This window comes from Coturnix japonica, chromosome 5 (genome assembly GCF_054131305.1).
Source record: "Coturnix japonica strain WE chromosome 5, WE-NBRP24, whole genome shotgun sequence".
Taxonomy (NCBI): domain Eukaryota; kingdom Metazoa; phylum Chordata; class Aves; order Galliformes; family Phasianidae; genus Coturnix; species Coturnix japonica.
In genome coordinates, this window is record NC_140667.1 from 34,908,577 (window position 1) to 34,927,631 (window position 19,055).

Sequence of the window (19,055 nt, forward strand, 5' to 3'; positions counted from 1 at the left end):
ATCCATCTGTGGCCTTCTGCCATTGAAAACATCTCAGTTGCATTTCATGGTGGCATTTGGTACTTTAGTGTACTCCAAGTATTTACTCCAAGTATTACAAAGCACGAGTTTGGAAAAGCATCCATCTGCCAGAACGCGGCTCTGATCATCTGCCCACAGGTGCCTCACCCCAAGCAATCAGATTTGTCTGGGCACTTACCAAAAGAATAGGAAGCTTAAACGCAGTCACGGCCGCATTGTCCCCACAGCCCCAAACGTGGGCTGCTGCTGATGTGGCCAAGAGGGAGCCAAGCTCTGATCCCAGCACCACTGGGGTCACATCCCCAGCAGCGTTTTCCCAGGTACTGGAGATGTAATCTTTAAAGGCACAAAAGTGCAATGCTCATAAATGGTAACTATTATTTTAAAAGTAGATGGATTACAGCAATTAAAACCTCAAAATCTTGTACAGGTATACACATGTATCTGCCTAATTTAAAAACATGTATGTTGTTTCCAGATTCTGCAATACATGGGTTTGTTTCAGGGACACTTCAGCACCCCTCCTTGGAAACAGATGGGAGTGAAAGTACAGCTTAGAGCTGCAGGTATTGCATATCCTTAATAACAGGGTAAGGGCATCGGATGGCAGCCTGAGAAAACACACAGCAAGACATGAGTTTGTTCTGGGGGAAAGAGGAGAACAAGGAGCATGAAATCTCAGCCCCTCGGTGAAGGAGACATGAAACAACTCCCCTTTCCCCAAGGGAGCAGGGGGAAAAAATTCATAAAAAGACTTCCTGACAAATCAGAATAAGTCTAAGTGGAGCATGAAAAAGCAATAACAAAAGCACCACCTCAAGGCGATCCACTGAGAGAGAAGTAACAGGGATAAACCATTACCTGCTTCTCCTATGTAACTGAGCACACAGCAGCCACCGGGTGAGTAAGCTCTCTGAGCACCCCTGCACCACAGACAGACAGGTCTGCATCGCACACACAGCATGTTCAAATGTTTTAAGCACAGCAGCTCAGAGGAGAAGTGGGAATTTTTCCCTGTTTCATTGTCAGTAAGTTTAGCCAAGGCCTTAGGTATGCAAACTGAGGGGAAAACTGGTAACTCTGACACAAGTATACAAACAACTCTGACAAAAATTGAAGTTATGCTCCCATTCACTTCACACAAACTCATAATTCTACTTGTGGTACTAAGGGGAAGCTATTGAAGGAAACAGCTCTGCAGAAAGACCGATAGGAATGAACAGCTGAGAGTAGGTTGCAGACAGTGACAATTTCAATTGCATCTGTCACAGCATGTCCAGCTCCCTGTACCTCACAGAGTATTCACATTCAAGTCAATGGGCACTATTCATGTGGACAAGAACTTGCACAACTGTTTATGCAACCGGCTGGTCAATGCCACTGCATCCTCTTGGGACTGGACAGATGCAGGGACATCCAGTACAATCACCAGCCTCCAGACAAGTCTGCTGCTGCTCAGTTCTTTATTGTGCTCAGCACTCTGGGACAGGAAGGGCCAAAACCTTTATGGAACAAGAAACGCTTCTTTGATCCAGCAGCAAGAGATATGCCAGCCAGGAAAAAGAAGCAGCTCATTTATCAACTGCAAAGTATTAACAGGCATTTTAAAATGTGATATTCTGATTCTTCAAAACCAACCAACCCCTTCAAATTGCTCAGTCCCCTGTCACCATCCAAGAAAATGCCCATTGTTGCCATCTCTAAGGCAAAGCAAGTACTACAGGCAGAGAAAACCCTTGCATAGCAAGTAGTTGTCAACATATACAGGTCTCATTGTTACAAGACAAGCTAGCACAAGTGCAGGCAGAAAAGCTGCAGCAGCAAACTTCACCCTTCGGTTTTTCCCAACCTCTTCACTCCCACCCCCCAAACTCCGCACAGTTTTCTCCAGATACAGATGCATGGACTCAAAGTTAAAACTCTGTTAAAAAGATCCCTACCAAGGTCAGTCAGAATGCTGTAATGGGTTTTACACCGTTAGAATAAAGATCCTAATTAAAGAACCATACAGCTTATATACACTCTTCTTGTGATACTTACACACCAATAAACATCTGCAATGAACAGAGACCAAGTATCACAGTGGCTACATCTGCTGAAAATGCTCAGTAGGACATTCATGCCAAAACCAAATTCTTTTGCATTCCCTCCAGCAACTTGTCCAAGTAAAGCAGCGGTGGCAGAGCAAAAATAAGTGTCAGAAACTCAAAATACTTTGAAAAACGTGTCATTTTATTTGTACACTTTGAAAGTTGTACATAGAAACTTATAATACAGTCCTGTAGATTTACTCATTGCTAGAAGAACTGCCTGGGAAAGGGGAAGGGATTTAATGATTGATCATCAAGAAGTTAGAGGGGATAAACAAAAAACACAGGCAAAAATTTAGAAGTTATGGAACTCTTTTTTTGTTGTTGTTGTTTTGTTTTTAATCCCCAGTACAAATTTTATAAATACAAAACAAATTCACAAATTACTTTGAATGCTAAATAAATATCTACTTAATAAACTCGGACTGAATACCTCCAGCCAGCACTGGTACAGTACTTATAAGATATGCTCATTGTACTCATTCATGTGTAGTGTTGAGAAGATACGCTCAAACAAGTTTTAAACACACACACAGTCTCTTCAACTGCGCTACAGCAGAAGATTTCATCTGAGTTGATAAAGCCCTCAATACCACAGCTCTTACAATACCTAGAGGATGAAACAAGATCATTTGGTGCAGGAAAAAAAAACATCGTATTTCTAGAAGATATTTGGACACATGAATGTATTAAAAATGTACAAAACCTCTGTAAACCAGTACTGTATCCAGTACAGCTATCAAAATTATTAGACACTGAATAAAACTGTAGCAAAGGTAATCCTTCCTACGTTCTCCTGAGTGCTTAATATTACATTGAGAATATAGTGCAGGCCACGCTTCAAGGTGGTTAAACAGTTGTTATTGCTTTATACAGGTATGATGACTGCATGATTTAACATTTCATTTCATGAACATAGCAGACTCCCTCAAAAAAACCTTTGGAAGGCAGAGGTTAGATCCGTGACTTCTTGGCCACAGGAGCGGCATGGTCCACATTACCAGATGTGATAGGAAGTCCCAGCTTTTGAGCCTGGATGTGGAAAAAAGCCTGAAGTCTAGTTCCAGCTTTTGCTTCACTTGTGTTACGAGGGTTGTATTCAAAGCAGTTAGAAAACATCAGCTCAATGTCTTCAATGAACTCCGCTAGTAAATAAAAAAGTAAATACATGAACTTAGTGCGTCTCACATCATCAGCTAGCAGTATGAGCGAGGAGTATGACACCACTGAAAGAGTGAAGAGTTCCCAACACAGATGTCTTTACGTGTGCATCAAGCATGTACCGTGTATTAGCAAAGCACTGTGTAAACATTCTTAAACTCCCATGATAACTGACAGAAAGATTATAAATCAGGCAATAACAACTGAAGCTTTTCCAAATATTTCATCCATCTCATACACTGACATCAAAAGCTTCAGAAATTATGGGCTGTATCTCAGCAGCTCATTTCTTATCCATCTGCACATCACACACTCTGGTAGTTAAAGGCGTAACGTGTTAAATACAGAACAGTAAAAGTTCTTTCAAAAAACCCAAACAGTTTCAGCTTCAAATCCTGACACAGCTTTATTTTAGGATGAGAATTTGTTTTGAAGGAAGAACAGGGTTTGTTACCTCTTTCAACGTGTGATACTTACATGCTAGCTTGTATTCACATTTATTCACCTTTTCACGGATTATATTTAAGGCAATAGGTTTTTTGATGATATCGTAATAGTCTGGTACCTTTAAAAAAAGAAAAAGTATTTTATTCCTACAAAACAAATGGAAGCTTAAATTCTACTGACGTCGAAAGAAAAGGAAGAAAAAAGCAAATCATGCATTTTGGTTTTGAACAAACAGGAGTCCAAGGAACCTCCTCTCTTTCCTGATCTAAATATCAGCGTGCAGATATTGCTTTTGCATTTTTTCTATCATTAAAGTTGCAATCACAACAAACATTAGCCAGTAATTCAACACAAATCTTACCCTCAGTGTTCTGCAAACAACTGTAAGATCCAAAACTGCACAACGTGACAAGCAGCAGGGTATTAATGCTACTCCAAATTGATTGAGACAAAAATGATTTCCCAGATTTTAAAACTTTCTTTTTCCTGTAACATATTACAATATTACAGGTCCCTTCATCATGAATAAGGGCCATTTTTGCTCCACTATTGTTCACCTTTTTGCAGTGTTCCTTGAAATTTCATGTCGTTATGTTGAAAAGATGGTAGTGTGCCTTTCGGTATCAAGCAGGATGCAGTGTGCAAGTGCAAGAGACATAGAGCCACTCAGACCAGCAATTGTGAGAGAAATGCTTAAGGTCAACAATGGGCTGCTTAACCCTTAAGGATACTGATCATTCGGATCACAGTTTCTGAATTCCAAACAAGCACTGAAGTTAAGAGTGCCTCTGTTTTACCCACAGAGCGTGGAAAGGTGGGGGGGAACAACAACATTATCTTCTTAAAAGCACAATCTGTTCTGGATTTGTCTTTGGTTACAGGAACAAATATCCCCCCATGCAGCACTAAAAATATTTCAAAACAATGTTCTTTATTATTGCCCAAAACTTTACCATATCAAGTACAACTTGCAAACAAACACAGGCAGAAGAATCAGTGCAGAAACAGAATTAGATGAACAAGTTTTTCATTCCTTTCCCTCTTGGAATGCTGTTTACATTAAAACAAAAAGAAATGTAATTTTGTCTTTCAGGCTCGCTGGGCACTCATGAGTTAATATACTTTCCATGGTGTCCTAAACACAGTGAGAAAGTAAACCCAAGATTTCCAGTATGATGAAGAAAATGTAGGACATTCATGAATTTTTCCTCCTGAACTGTCTGAATTATCCTGTGGCAATTTATTCAGGCAAATACGAATGCACCAAACTCCAGCATTTTCTTCTCAATATCTGAATTAAGTTGGATTCTCCATCCCTCCCCCTTAAGAAGTTTCTCTGCATTCACTGCTTTCACGCTTCCCAATGTAATTCCACTACCCCAGCATCCATCCACTTGTCTGGAATTCATTCAGAATCCTCTCCTCTGCTCTTGAATCTTTCATTCACATTCGTGGATCATTCTTTTTGTCTTTTTGCCTTCCAGCTCCCCAACATCTGCAAACCCAGTTTCAATTCTTTATTTACCAGTTACTACTGTTAATTTTAGCTAACACTGAGCACTAGCTCCTGAAAAATGACTACAGCTGCTGTCAGCACAGAGTTTCTCCAGGGAGGCTAAAGAGGGCTGGCATTTTGTTAAGGTTGAATAGATCCAGCAGTGACACGCAATTGACAAGCCAGTGCAATCTGCAGAAAAGCAGACGTGCTTTGGGAACTTTCATTGAGATACTCTAAGTAAATGCTGCTTTAGAGGCTTGTGTCTACTTCACTGTCAAGTCTAAATGAGAAGGAAGTTAAATTAAGAACTCAGCCAAGAAATTACCTTTTTACTGCATTATAATTAATGTCAAAATGAAGCTGTTCCCACCTTGTTATTTTATTGCAGGCCTGTTCTGAAAATATCCTTGCACAAATTGAGCATAAATTCAATTAGTTAATAACCATAAAGCTTTACCCATAGCCGTACGCTGCTGTTTGTTTGTTCAAGTCAAAGCACTTCACTATTTAAACTCTTGATATCAAGCATAGTTAAAAGTCAGTATCATGTCATTCTAAAAAACGCCTTGCACCAGCTATTTGAGCTGAAGCATGAGAGTTTTCCTGAATTCCACGGCACTCCCCTGCTTGGGCAATGCTATAAAGCCCAACTTTACTGACGGGAAATAGATTGTCAAATGTTATCATTACTTTTACAGTTCTATCAGTTACCTGGATTTTGGAAACCAGTTTCATAAAAGGCCAGCTGTCATCATGTCGTACCAGTTCCACAACAAGTTGTTCAAACGCTGAGAGTTCATGAACTCCTCCCTGACGTCCTGAACTTCTCCTGTTCAATGAGGTCTGAGGAGACGATTCTGCAGGAAAAAAATAAGCCAGATGAAAATAAAAGTGTGACGAGTAAAAATCAAAAGAAAGTGAAACAACATTATCTGTTTGTAAAAAGAAAAAAACAAAGCAAGAGGATTTGGCACGTAAGAAGATGCACTGTGTTACAGTTCTCAGTCTGAGATAAGACAAACAGATTTTCCCTCCTGCTTGGCTGCCTTACCCTACCATAAGCAGGGGCAGATCCCAAGAACAGCTATGTTACAGCAGGAGAGAAAAAAAATATAACCCACATTTAGTTACAAAATCCTGGAAAGAAATATAACGAAAGAGGATTATTTAATCCTTAGATTTTTGTCTAGCACAACAGCACATGTTAATTTTCCTTCTGTGCTACTGCTGCACTTAGAAAAAAACAGAACACTACTTAGGAAAAAACAGAATAAGCCACCAACTCATAACTTACTTTCATAAAAAACTCTACTCAGGTATTATTTGATTTCAAGAGCAGTTGTCGGAATAGTTACAGACGATAAGCTCAGAAACTCCCAATGGTGAAGGACAGAAATGTCATAGAATACAAGGCAGCCACACTGGAGTGCAAGCTGTTTTACACTCTTCAGTCTCACATTACGTCATTTTTGTTTGTAAAAGGTATTGCAGCTTTTCAAGCACTTCTCTGCAGTCAATTACCTGGTACTAGCTTCACAAGTAACGACACTGTTGGTCCTGTACCAGAAAGATGACATTTGTCATCTTGTGGCAGTTTCTTGTTATATTTGTATATTCCTAATCTCACTACCTTGCCCACATTTAATAAAAGCAGACAAACTTAAGATGATATTCACATTGTTTCAGTAATGCACACAACTTCCAGATTTTCTGTACACCATGGTCTGTATCATGTGCAAATATAAAGCTCCAAACATGAGTATCTTCCTGGCAAATGACATATTTGTACTTTAAATTACCGGACTTATTTTTTAAACGTTCCCTTCCATCACTGTAAAAGAAGGGAATACTTTACTGTAAGTGACAAAAGTGCTATCAACTATCATTTCTCACTCCTTCGAGTTTCCTTTGCTCGACCACACAATTTTAGCAACCAAGTGAACTTCGATTTCATTTCTCTAACCTGTGGATTGTCGTTTCCTGCCTCTTCTCTTGGGCTCACTAACAGGAAGAGAAAGCTTTGGAGCAGCAACTGGGTATCTTCTAACCCGTTCATTAGAGTCTGAAGTCTCAACGATTCTAAATCCAAGAGAATCAGAACTATTTTCCAGTGTGTTATCATCAGCATTCTTTTTTCCTCTTCGTCGTCTTCGAGGACTGAGTAACTCCACAAATACATCTGCTTGTAATGAACTTTGGCTCTGACGAGTGGTCCGGCTGCTAAGTCTTAAAGTAGGTTTTGTCACTGATGGAGGGGCTGATTTTACCTTCCTTAGCCCCCTTCTGGTCACTCTAGATGAAGATCCTGCTTGCTTAGGTGTATTTTGCTGACTCCTAGAAGCATATCTTGCCTGACGCTGGATGTTCCGACTTGAAAAAGGGTTGTTGAGTTTGGCTGCTCTCATTTTTAGTGGAAACTTGACCTGTGGTCTTCCGTGCTTTGAAGGGCTACCAAAAAAAACCCAAAACAAAACAAATTATAATATTTATCCCAAGATTCCATTCTCCTCTTTATTCCTCAGTTTTCTAATTCAGCATTTAAAAAGTCCCCAACAACTCAAGGCTAGCAGGCAACAGGCTTCCACTGATGCATTCATCCCACTGCAACTACAAGGAGTTTTGAACATTATTAGCTAAAATAAATCATGCTTCTAAAAAGCTGCAAATACAAGTTAAACTGCAGTCAGTCTGTAACTAACATTCATGCCTCTCCAGCCATTAAAGGAGAACAGAAAAATCCCAAAGACAAATTTAATTCTCAAGTCATCTAATGGCTGCCAGTTTACCTCATCTCATCTTCTTCCTGAGATTCATCTTCCTCTTCATGTTCTTCTTCATAATCCTCTTCCTCACTTTGTCTCATTTCATCGTAGCTTGCCTCTTCCTCCCCTTCTATTTGCTCAGCCATCTCTTCATCACTTTCCACAGACGGTCTCTGTCTGGAGGAAAGGCGTCTAGAGCGCTGCTTTGGTCGGCACTCCGGACAAAACCAGTCTCCTTCTGGAATGATCTAGAAACAGAAGAAAAAAAGCATTAGCAAGACAGCGTTAGCTGTAAGAACGATGCCAACTTTATGTGAAAAGGAAGCACTTATTTTTCCTCAGATACCTTAAGCTTGGGCCTGATGCAGTAGGTATGATAGCCTCGATCACAGCCATCGCACAGTACCATGCTTTCTGCGTCACCTTTCTTTCGACATACTTTACAGCGAGCGTTGAGGATGGACTTTGACCAGATGACACTTCGATCCAATGTAGACAGATGAAGGAAGACTTGAGATAAGCTGGTAGAAGCAAGAAGTGACTCTCTCCAGCGATCCAAAACTGTTTTATAGGATCGTCCACCATCACTGGCATCTTCCATTAGAAAAGAAGGAAACAAAACAAAGCACAGGATCAAGCTTCTTTTTCAGTCACTCCAGTGATTGAAGATTATGAAGGAAGGCTTGGTATTTCAAACAGATATGGAATAGTAAATTGAGATAACAGAACAACCTTTGTATTATCTTTTCAGTATATAAGTATTTCTTCCCTAGTTTCCCAGCTGCCAAAGCTCTAGGGTTTCACCTTTCAATACCAATTTAACCATGAACTGCCACTTACATAGGACCTAAGACAAAAATCTTTACTTAGATGTCAACCTGGAAACCTAATAATCTGATCCCACTTAAAAGTATACGGGAAGACACATCAAATCCCCAAAATGTTTTCATTTAAAGAAACTGCTTAGCATTGAGAAGAGACTTCACTGAACAAGAACCAACAAACACGCAGTCAGAAAATACCAACTAACCAACTCCAAAGGCTCTCACACCTTCCCTCGTGGCACAGTCTAGCAGACAGTTTTTCAGCCCTCTCCCAGTGCTTAGTGCCTTCAGTCCTATCCTGCACTCTGCCTTCACAGGCATTTGCATGTCAGTAAGGTTAGATGTGGTGACCCTTCTGAAGGAAAAGTAACTAATTTGTTGGTATTTTATTAGCAATAATACCCATAGGAAGTTGTGATGCACACCTAGTGGAAAAACAAGACAGATCTGGGGGTCCTCTTCAGGTTAAAAATAAATGAGGGGCAGGTTTCCAATCCAGGCCACTGAAATGGCCCCACAAAGTAGTGAAAGGAGCAGTACAGAGCAGTGAAAGGAGTGGTACAGAACAGGAATGAGCAGCTGGGAATTGCAGAAGCAAATGGACTGTGTGAGGAGGTAATAAAAAAAAAAAAAAAGAGAAAGTATGAATTACACCCCGCACTGCTGCTGCTATGCAGAAAAGAAATTTGAGTGCTGAAAGCTATTTCTCATATTCTAAAGCAAGAAGAAAAAAAAGCAGTACTTTTAATTACAGAAATTTCTAAAGATGTCCCTTCTAAAATTGATGTTGCAGTTATTACTCTGTGATCTCCAGCTTGTTAACAATGCACTTCACTAAAAAATAAATGCTACCTTGCCTGCTCTGCTAGTCACAGTGGGCACAGGAATGGCCTGCAATCTAGATGTCTGCCAAATGATTTCTCCTCAGAAACAGGAAGAGAAAAACATCTAATAACAGATAAAATGAAAGAACAAAAATGAGACTAATTACTCTCCTGGCAAGGCCCTTCTGCCTTCTCATCTACTGTCTGCCGGGATTTGCCTAATCTTGCATATATTTGCATTAGCAGCAAGCGGCACAAGAGAAACAATGAGTAAAGGCAGAGGATAGACAAGCAGCACAGCTTCATAAATAAAATTCAGTCAATTCTGAACCACAAATACAAATCTGAATTTCTCAGTATTTCTACCTTGTCCTCAATGCTTCCCTTCTCAAATTCATTCTTCCTACACATAGTGCGCAAGCTCCACTTGCAGTACTGCAGAACAGCTCTCAATGTATTATTTGAAATTCAATAAGAACATTAAAACTGCTAATCAGGACACCAGACTAGAATTTGAAACCCAATTCAGTTCTCAATTCTTCCACAGTATGATTCTGGCAAACACAATTCTTCTTCCGTGTATGTATATTTTGGCAAGCATTTCTTTTGCTGACACTGGCAGCTTGAACATTATTGCTTTTTCACTGGCAGCTATTTTTAACCTGGACTGGTTCATCAATAGAGTTCATCACACATCACAGCAAATATGTGCACTGCAAAACTGCAGTTGTAATGCAATTACTGACCACTGCCTGTTTAAACACACTCTGGTGTTGAAAGGAACATGCCAAATGGCACCCACTGCTTCACTTCCCAACTTGTAAAAAACAAGTAACACCTTTTTCTTCCATTTATCATCTTTCTCATTTATATGGCTAACTCAGAGGGAAAAACGGCCTCTTCCTTTGTGTCAGAGCAGCTCTACATTGCTCAGTGGGACACCTCTCAGCAAGCTAAGCCGTCCAAGCCTTGCTACAATGCAAATGAAGTTGTTTGACAGATCTATGCATTCATCTATCAATAGCTAATTAAGTTCAGGGAAGGGTTTTCCATCTCAGTATTTTCAGAAGGGATATGCAGTGGCACAATGCTGTGAGGTTTCCAAAAGGGAAGGGAAAAAAAATAACGGAAAAAATAAGAAGAAGCGTAAAAAATGGGGGAAGGGAGGGAGGAGGAGGGGGGATTATGTGAACACAATAAAAACAAAATACAGTTCCTTATCTCTGGGTGCAGAATTTTGTTTTTTAAATCTTTGATCTGTATTTGAATTGCTTTCAATAATGTTTATACTGCAGTATTTATATGGCAAGTCCTTCAGTATAAGGAACCGGGTACACAATTAAAAGGATGGGAAAAGAAAACTGAAATATATTCGATATTTGCAAATTCTTAGTATTACAAGTAAACATTTAAAATTTACCATCTCTCTGACTAGTCTTGTCTTCCACTTTCTTCCTCTTTTTATACCCCCTGTGGCTCCTTTTATTATCTTCTGCTTTACCTAACATTAAATTCATACAGTTATTTCAAATACTTTTTTTTTTTAAAGTGTGGTCTTTTGTTGGTTGTTTGAGGGTTTTTTTTTAATATTAATTCATATTACCCATACTTGCATAGTCCAGAAATGTAAGTAGAACAGTGGTTACCACACATGCATATAGAAGAAGACAGGGAAGGGTAAAAGAATAATGTGCAGGGAGTAATTGCATAACTTAGGATTCACATTGACTCCCATTACAAGCAAAGACGGTCTTAAAGCTCCTTAAGTCTATCCCATCTTACCTTTGTGTCCACCTCTATTAAGAATGGCTATAACGCACCTTAATACCTTACTGCACAAAGGTTTCTTCCTCAGCAGACAACTTGTCTGGTCTATGCTGCCATCAGCCTCCTAACACCTCAAAAATACAGCTATTCTGTGGCCACAGTTGGCAAGGACCAAAAAACTAGCTTAACTTGGTCATTTCATTTGGACAGACAAGGTATTTGCATGAAGGCACATTTTTTAGTATTAAATGATAAAGTTACTACTCCAGGAAGGCCTCATCTGATCCAAATGCAAGATATCGTCTTTGACTGCGTTCTCTGAAGAGTAAATAAGAAAATTTTCATCAGGAAAAAAAAAGAAAGCTTCCACCTTCTCTGTCTCTGCTCATGAAACTCTGCAGGGAAGTAATGAAAGCACAAGAGTAAACCTGTATATATACAAATCCTCTCCCAGTTCACTGCTAGAAGATGTCTGATACTGCTATGGTGAGGACAATTATAAACAGAAAGGGAAACAACTTTGGAAGTAGAGGAAATCAAAATAATCAAAGCCTGCAAAGGAATGCAACAGAGATGAACAAAAGGAAGCAAGAAAGCACAACTTAGAAAGGACATAAATCATTTCCAGTATCAATCACAAAAGGTGCTTCCATGAATTAGAAACGTATGGAAATCTGTATTGTAAAAGACTGTACATGAAAGATGTTTCATGCCTGTATTCTTGCACTAGTGCAAGAAGCAGAGGCTTTTCTCGATTACCTCGCTGGATGCCAAGGTGACCAAATCACTTTATTTTTAGTCTCAATTTTTATACCTGTCACAGGAACAAGACTTTTCTATTGAAAAGTATTTTGGAATGTAAGGAAAAGTAATTCACACTAAAAAAAAGCAGCAAAATTCACATTGAAATAATATTTTTTCCCCTCAAACATTCTTTTTGAGAAGTAACACTTCAGAGTTTCCATTAAACAGCTCACATTTCAGGGAAAATAAAAAAGAAATGGCCTTTGTTACATTTTTTAATGCATAATTCTGCACAAGTGTGTAATACAACCCACACCCTTCCTCTCTCCCCTTTTTGTTTTTTCATTCTCCCCAAATGCTACCTAGGAACCCAAACGAAGGAAGAAAATCAAAGTTTTCATGGACAGCGTGTAACAAAAGGATTTGTAAATCACCATTCATAATTAAGAAACGCATACATTACAATTCAAGTAATGAACTGTTAAATTTTATCACCAAAGCACAGAAGATTAACAGCCATCTAGCATTTCTGCAAGGCAAAGGGTGCTGCTTCTGGAGTTTCTAGATGTGCCTTTGCATTGCTATCTTCTGTGTCAGCCTTTTCTTGCTCTTCAACTTGAGCATTTGGCAGGCACCTCAATTCTCAATTTATCAGAATCACCAGCAAGGCTCTCGGCTGCCTGATAGAGACTTAGAACAAAAACAGACCAAAGAGGAGCAGCTGGTCCTTTTATTACTCTGCTGGGTCTCTTTGTCTACTCTGCACCCTGGAGGCCACCAAGATAAACTTGCCGGTGACTGCAGTGAATTTCACTGCACTGTCGTCAGTACAAGCTGTACATAGAGTGAAAACTAAAAATTAAAGTATGGCTCCAGTTCCTAATGTGAGCAGAGCACATCGTGTAAAGGGACAAGGGGCCAGAGAGAAAAAGCAATGACACAGCAAAGGCAACAACTGAAATAATGAAGACAGAGCAAGGTTTGCAGAAATGCAATGGTGATCCTTTTACCAAAAGTGCTTTCCTGCCCTGCTACCAAAACAGAACTCACGACACTTGCTTGCCTTGCCGTGTTTTTACTTCAGTGTTAATTAAATTAGTCTAGAAAGATGGCTGTGCCAAGCTTAATATTAGAAACAGACTTGCAAGCATTTTGTCTGGGTAAAGTTGGAACAACTCTAACAAAATGTCCCATTAGAAAAAAAAAAAAAAGTGAATAGATGCTGATCAGTGTAAGAGTAGGTAACAAAAAAAGAAAAAAAAAAACCTACAAAAACTACCTGTTTGTAAATTGAAAATTAACTTCTGTCCTCAGAATATTCTTGGCTACTTCCTAGCCAGGCCACACAAAGAAAGTATCACAGTTCTGTGAGGTCAGCCTTTGAGTAAGAATTTATTTCCACATTTTACTATAACATCTAATAACACTTCTAACTTATTTTTTAAGTAGAGAACTTTTCACTGCAAACTAAGAAACAGAACTTGTTCTGGTAACAAGCAAAAGCCACTGCTTCCAAGTAACGAGCTTAAGCTGAATATGAGAATTTGCAAGTTTTGGTCTACTTTTTCATTTTCCTAAACACATCTGAAATACTGTAAGGTTATATTCAGAAAGGGCAGCACCCAGAATTGAAGCTTGACCCTCAGAAATGCCTACATTTACCAGACACCTCTCTAGCAGAGCTTTCCTCGACCCTTAGCAGATCCACTTTCTGGTCACATCCAAAAGCTCTCATTTCACAGCATCTTTCACAGAACTGCCTTAAAGTCATAAAATTCATTAGGAAACAGTATGTGTTTTCAGGTCTTTTCTAAGGAGCTGTTCAAAGAGTTCTGTGAGGAAAGAACTAAAAAAATTTGCTATCATTCGCACACTCATCTCCTATTAAGAGCAAGTCATTACACAATTAAGAAGTATGAGATGCTTCACGCAAAGGCAAAACAACAAAAGTGGAACCTGACCCTGTAGCTTAATGCAAAACTACAAAAGCCAGAAGAATGCCTTGGATCCTTTCTTGCTCCCTGAGCTACATATGTTATCCTACACACTACTGTTACCTCAAAGCAGAAGAAATTCCCAGGCAGCACGGTAGTATAAACAAACATATGAGGTTTAATATATGTAGATGGTGTAAGACTGCTTTCCCTGTATACCTTCTCTACCACACAGTATAAGGCCTCTAGAGAAAGATTCCTGAGTTAGAAACAAGAACTGCATCATCATCAAAAGGACAGACAACAACAACTGCCATCATTAGACTACAGCTGAGCTGGAACTCCTGAAAAAATAGCCACAATTAATAAGGACTGAAATGATGGAAGTCTTCAGCAGGGACACTTTTGTCTGCCGGTCCTTTCCACTCAACTCAAGATACTCAATCTATAACCTACAAACAGCCATTTTTTCTTTCAGTGCAGACTGCAGCATACTGTAGCTATCAGCAGAATGCTATTGCCAAAATACTCAGAGACAGTTTGGAAATGGACCCCTACACACTGCACTGCATATTTACAACCCACACATGCAGAGTAAATGATAAACTCTGGAAATGCTGTAATTAACTGCATCCAGTCCAGTCAAAACAAGTTATACCACGCTGGGCTTGGAAAGCCAGGACACACTGAGTTGACCAAATGCTTAACCAAGTAAAGTAGTTTAAGGTACTACTGCGCTCCACACCTTATCACCATTGCGTGTAGCATTTTCTTCTTCTAGACATAATCACATTGAAAACAAAAGCTTGTGCAAGGAAAGGCTGCCCATGTCAGATTTTCTGGTGTTAAGTCCAGCTCAAACTCATCTTCAGCAGCAACTGATATTAAGACATCAGGCTCCATGCAGAGGCAGCAGAGACAAAGAAATAGTTTTAGGTCAGTTTAGATCAAGTGTGCCACGGGGCACCAATGTCTAGTGAAAATACAGATTCTGGTGTAAGAACATCTTGGACTGCTGCAGCAAAGTCTGTCAGAGCCTAAGGACTTTGTATGCAGTCACAGGACCCCTGTTACACTGGCAACCCTGCCACAGTCCCAGTAATGTAAGAACTAAACTAGTTCAGTTGGGGTACAAAGCACAGCTCCTCAGCTGGGATGGCTGCCTCAGGAAGGACACACATCTCCAAGCACATCTCCATCCCTGAACTGCAAAAGGACCCAGGTAAGGGCTCCAAACACTGGAAAACACAGCCACCACACACACTTCACAATCTGCCTCTCACCACTAGAGCACATCAGAGGAAGTCAAGCTTTAGGCACATTTTGTTTTGATTTTTCCGTAACTTTTTGATTCTGAGTCTCACAGCATAAATGTAAGAGAGAATCTGAGAGTTTGTGGTTTAAACCGTTAATAAGTTTTATTATAAATATTCTGTTATTGCTAAATAAGGTGATCTACATATACTGGGGCTACACTGTTTTCACTGAAACAGTACATAAAAGGAGGGTATGTTTTTAACAACCTAAAGACATACAAATGGAACTCACGGTACAGTTGCATGACACGCTGCCCTCAACAGCAGGGGTGAATTATATCCCCAAAGGAAGCTCACTCACTGCTGCCTAAGGGTACGGCTCATGTCCCAGTGCATCAAATGTAAATATGGGGCCATGTCAATATGATCACTGAAATCTCAGTTGTGTGGGTGTGTAACCTAATAAATTCGCAAATTAATACAATGGTATATATCAGTAAGCAAGCTAATTGCATCTTTCACATGATTGCACGTTACAGAGGAGTGCATTGGGGAAAAAAAGATGGAACAACACCTTACGCCAAACTGTATACATACAGTTTCAATCCCAAAAGCTTACCAAGTGGTGCTTTGAGAAACCTGCGCTCAATTCCTTGTTCTATCTGGAGCAGTGCAGATGCTAAGCAGTGGACCACGTTATTAACTGGCTGAGGAGTACTTGTACTTGTTGATGCAGCACTTGGAGCTTCAGTTTTCAGTCCAACGAGTCTAAAATAATAATGTATTAAACACATTTTTAACATACTTTCAACTCAACACCACAGATAGTTGCTTAAGTCAGCATCCACAAGAGATTTCATTTTTTAACCTAATTTGTATGCATAGAATAAAGACACAGATACTGCTCAGATGTGATTAGTCATACCAGTCCTCTGGTTTGCTAATTAGTTTAGCTAATTAAGATAAATCATCCTTATGCAACAAAAATAGCTAAATTTCAAGAAATGCGGATGCCAAATTTTGTAATAAATTGTTGAGATTTCCAGAGGATTTCATCAGCTGATTTACAACGGATTTCTATTGAGTACAGTCTCTTTTTTCATTTAAGGAAAGAAAAACAAAAAACAAAAACAGTCCACAGGAATTACAAATAAAAAATCAAAATGCTCAACATCCATAACAAATCACTTATTTAGAATAATGAAAATAATGGAAACGTGTGCATCTCTTTATAAGTTTAGTGTGAACAAACTTCATTTCAATGACAGAGATGAAATCAGAAACTACGCCAGTATTTCACTTCAAGCATATGCCTTCCCCTCAGGATTTGTAGAGGTTTCAGCCCCAGAACATACAGCACCCAAGATCCCAGCTTCAGCAGCTGTGCTGAATACAACAGAACACAATGCCTTGAAAGGGATGTGCTTTGGATGTAGAGCTTTGTGGGTTTTATTCTTAATGCCTTTAATAATAAATAACATTTCTCAACCAATAATAAAGTTATGTTTCCAATAAACAGCCTACTTTTTTGACCAAAGACTAAGCAATCATTTCAAAGCACAGTTAATCTTCCCCAGCCACAGGCCTAAGTGTGTAAGCGTAGGAGGCCAACTAACACTAATGAAAATAAAACTCAACTTCTACTTGAGGCTATTAAAAAAAACAACCAAACAACAACAGAAAAAGCAACCAACTAATAAAGACTGTCCAGATTGTGCTTTTATTCTGATGGATGTGCAATGCTTTTGGTTATCTCTCTTCTTAATTCACACTTAAAAGCTGTTCATTGTATTTTGCAGTCACACATGTTTAGAGAGCCTGAAAGCAAGCAGAAAAGAAGCTGCATACTTATTTGCATTTCACTAGTCATACCCTACGGTCTTAATGAGATGTCACTTACTCCGGGTGGATTAAAAGCTCAGCATCAAAAGGAATCTGTCGTATGATTCCAGAATCCTATACTCTGCTTGAATATGCAAGACTTCAACGTTGGAGTAACAGCAATCCAGAAATTTTGATGGAATCAGTATCAAGTACCAAAAATAAAGCAAGAAGCTTTTGCACTTCAACAGAGAATCAGCAAATAAACCAAGTGCACAGGGTAACTGGGGACAGACATTTTAGCTTCTTGCTAAAACAGTGGAATACTTATTTCCACATTGGAGTTCTTAGAAAGCAAGCAGCTGTAAAACACAGTGTTAACGCAACACTGATGACCCTACCTATTCTCTATGCAACTGGAGAACTCTGATTCAAAGGAGTCTTATATCTAAACATTATTTCAATTCGCTGAATTTGAACAGGAAAAATCAGTACTCAATTCAGGATTTAAAAATCCATCCACAAAGATTGTTCTCATAAAAGGAACATTTCATTGCAAAATGCACAAACGCTACATTAGACTGCTGCCAATTAATCTTATTTCCTTCCAGTATTTCAACATTTATTTAATAAATACAAAAAAATCGTACTAAATTAATCTTAATTTCTGCAAAGAACGCAGCTTCTGAGAATAAAATATTTACTAATGTTGACAGAAAAGTCCTAGCCTCCATGGTTTGACTTACAACATCAATTTAGTGAAAGTCCCTAATCTTTCTCAGAAGAACATTTAGAAGAAAAGCAAACATTCTATAGTTGCAACACTATGATCTGAGGTTTGTTCTACAACAGGATTTGCATTATTAAAGTTATGAGATGATATCACTGTTTTGCTGCAGTGCTAAAGGCCAATTCAGACCGTGGCCTGTTGCAATCATGGCTCTTTCTGTGACTCATGAAGAGGTACACTGTACAGCTCAGCTCACAATCACTGCTACCATTGTCCATTTTAAACACTCCATAAAAAGCAGCATTTTCCCTCTGGAAAACAAAACATATATTGGTAGAATCATTTTTCTCTTTATTTTAGCCAATATTTAAATAAATTGATTATCTGAATGGTAGAAGTTGTAAAAATTGAGAAGATAAAACTTAGACACTTGTTAACAATAGGGCAGCATTGTTTACCAAATATAAAGCAATGCAGAAATAACATTTTACAACTCAAATCTTAAAATGCATCTGTTGAAAAATTCCAAGTTATAGAAATCAAAAGTAAAAAGTTTGAATATGAAAAATCGGAGTACTGGTAAAAGCTCAAATAGCAGAGTTGTTTCAATTCTAGTTCTTACCGGTCTTTAACCATGAACTTATCTTGATCATCAGTTTCCATTTCTTCAGATTCTTCATTCACAGTTTTAATTACACCATTTTCTTTATTTTCATCATTTAGAAATTCATACCGCCCATGCTCTAAGGCTGCTCTCCAGGACTGCCTGTCTGTAACCTGAAGCAAACATACAAATATTACATTTCCAAAGAATAAAAAGCCACAAAATTTTAGTGCCAATTACTGTCTACACTTAATTAAATTACACTGTCAGTAAAACCCACAGCACACAAGATTTCTCATTTAAGTTACAGACTTGATGGCACCACTGTGCTCCTAGGTGCTCGACAGTTCACAAATACCTTAATAGCTCCCAGTGTTCCTTGGTAGATCCTGTCTTCAATATCCAAAAGAAAGTCTCTGAGTCTCATTTCAAGTTGCTTTTCTGCAGATATTTGGGATGCATCATGGGCATTCTGCATCCTTCCCCGTACTGGAGGAGGAGGTCTAACGTCACTTTGAGGTTTGTCTGCAATAATACCAAATAGCTTTCTGTTAGGGGAGTTGGCTCCTTCA

At 39.0% G+C, this 19,055-nt stretch overlaps 1 protein-coding gene across 9 annotated transcripts in view; it reads right to left on the reverse strand.

Annotated features, from left to right (window-relative positions):
* Positions 1-2,232: 2,232 nt before the first annotated feature.
* Positions 2,233-19,055, reverse strand: part of BAZ1A (bromodomain adjacent to zinc finger domain 1A) — a 51,385-nt gene continuing 34,562 nt past the window's right edge. For 5 of the 9 annotated variants that reach the window (XM_015865006.3, XM_015865003.3, XM_015865004.3 and 2 more), the window contains 10 exons: positions 18,842-19,008; positions 18,502-18,656; positions 15,948-16,096; positions 11,048-11,128; positions 8,326-8,573; positions 8,004-8,227; positions 7,181-7,665; positions 5,929-6,074; positions 3,750-3,837; positions 2,233-3,256 (listed from right to left, as the gene is read on the reverse strand). In XM_015865006.3, coding sequence (XP_015720492.2) covers positions 3,066-3,256; positions 3,750-3,837; positions 5,929-6,074; positions 7,181-7,665; positions 8,004-8,227; positions 8,326-8,573; positions 11,048-11,128; positions 15,948-16,096; positions 18,502-18,656; positions 18,842-19,008 — 1,934 coding nt within the window. In that variant the 3' untranslated portion in view covers positions 2,233-3,065. Of the gene's footprint in view, positions 3,257-3,749; positions 3,838-4,631; positions 5,215-5,928; positions 6,075-7,180; positions 7,666-8,003; positions 8,228-8,325; positions 8,574-11,047; positions 11,129-15,947; positions 16,097-18,501; positions 18,657-18,841; positions 19,009-19,055 lie in introns of those variants that run through there. The other 4 variants (XM_015865007.3, XM_015865005.3, XM_085549120.1 and 1 more) reach the window with 3 other exon arrangements.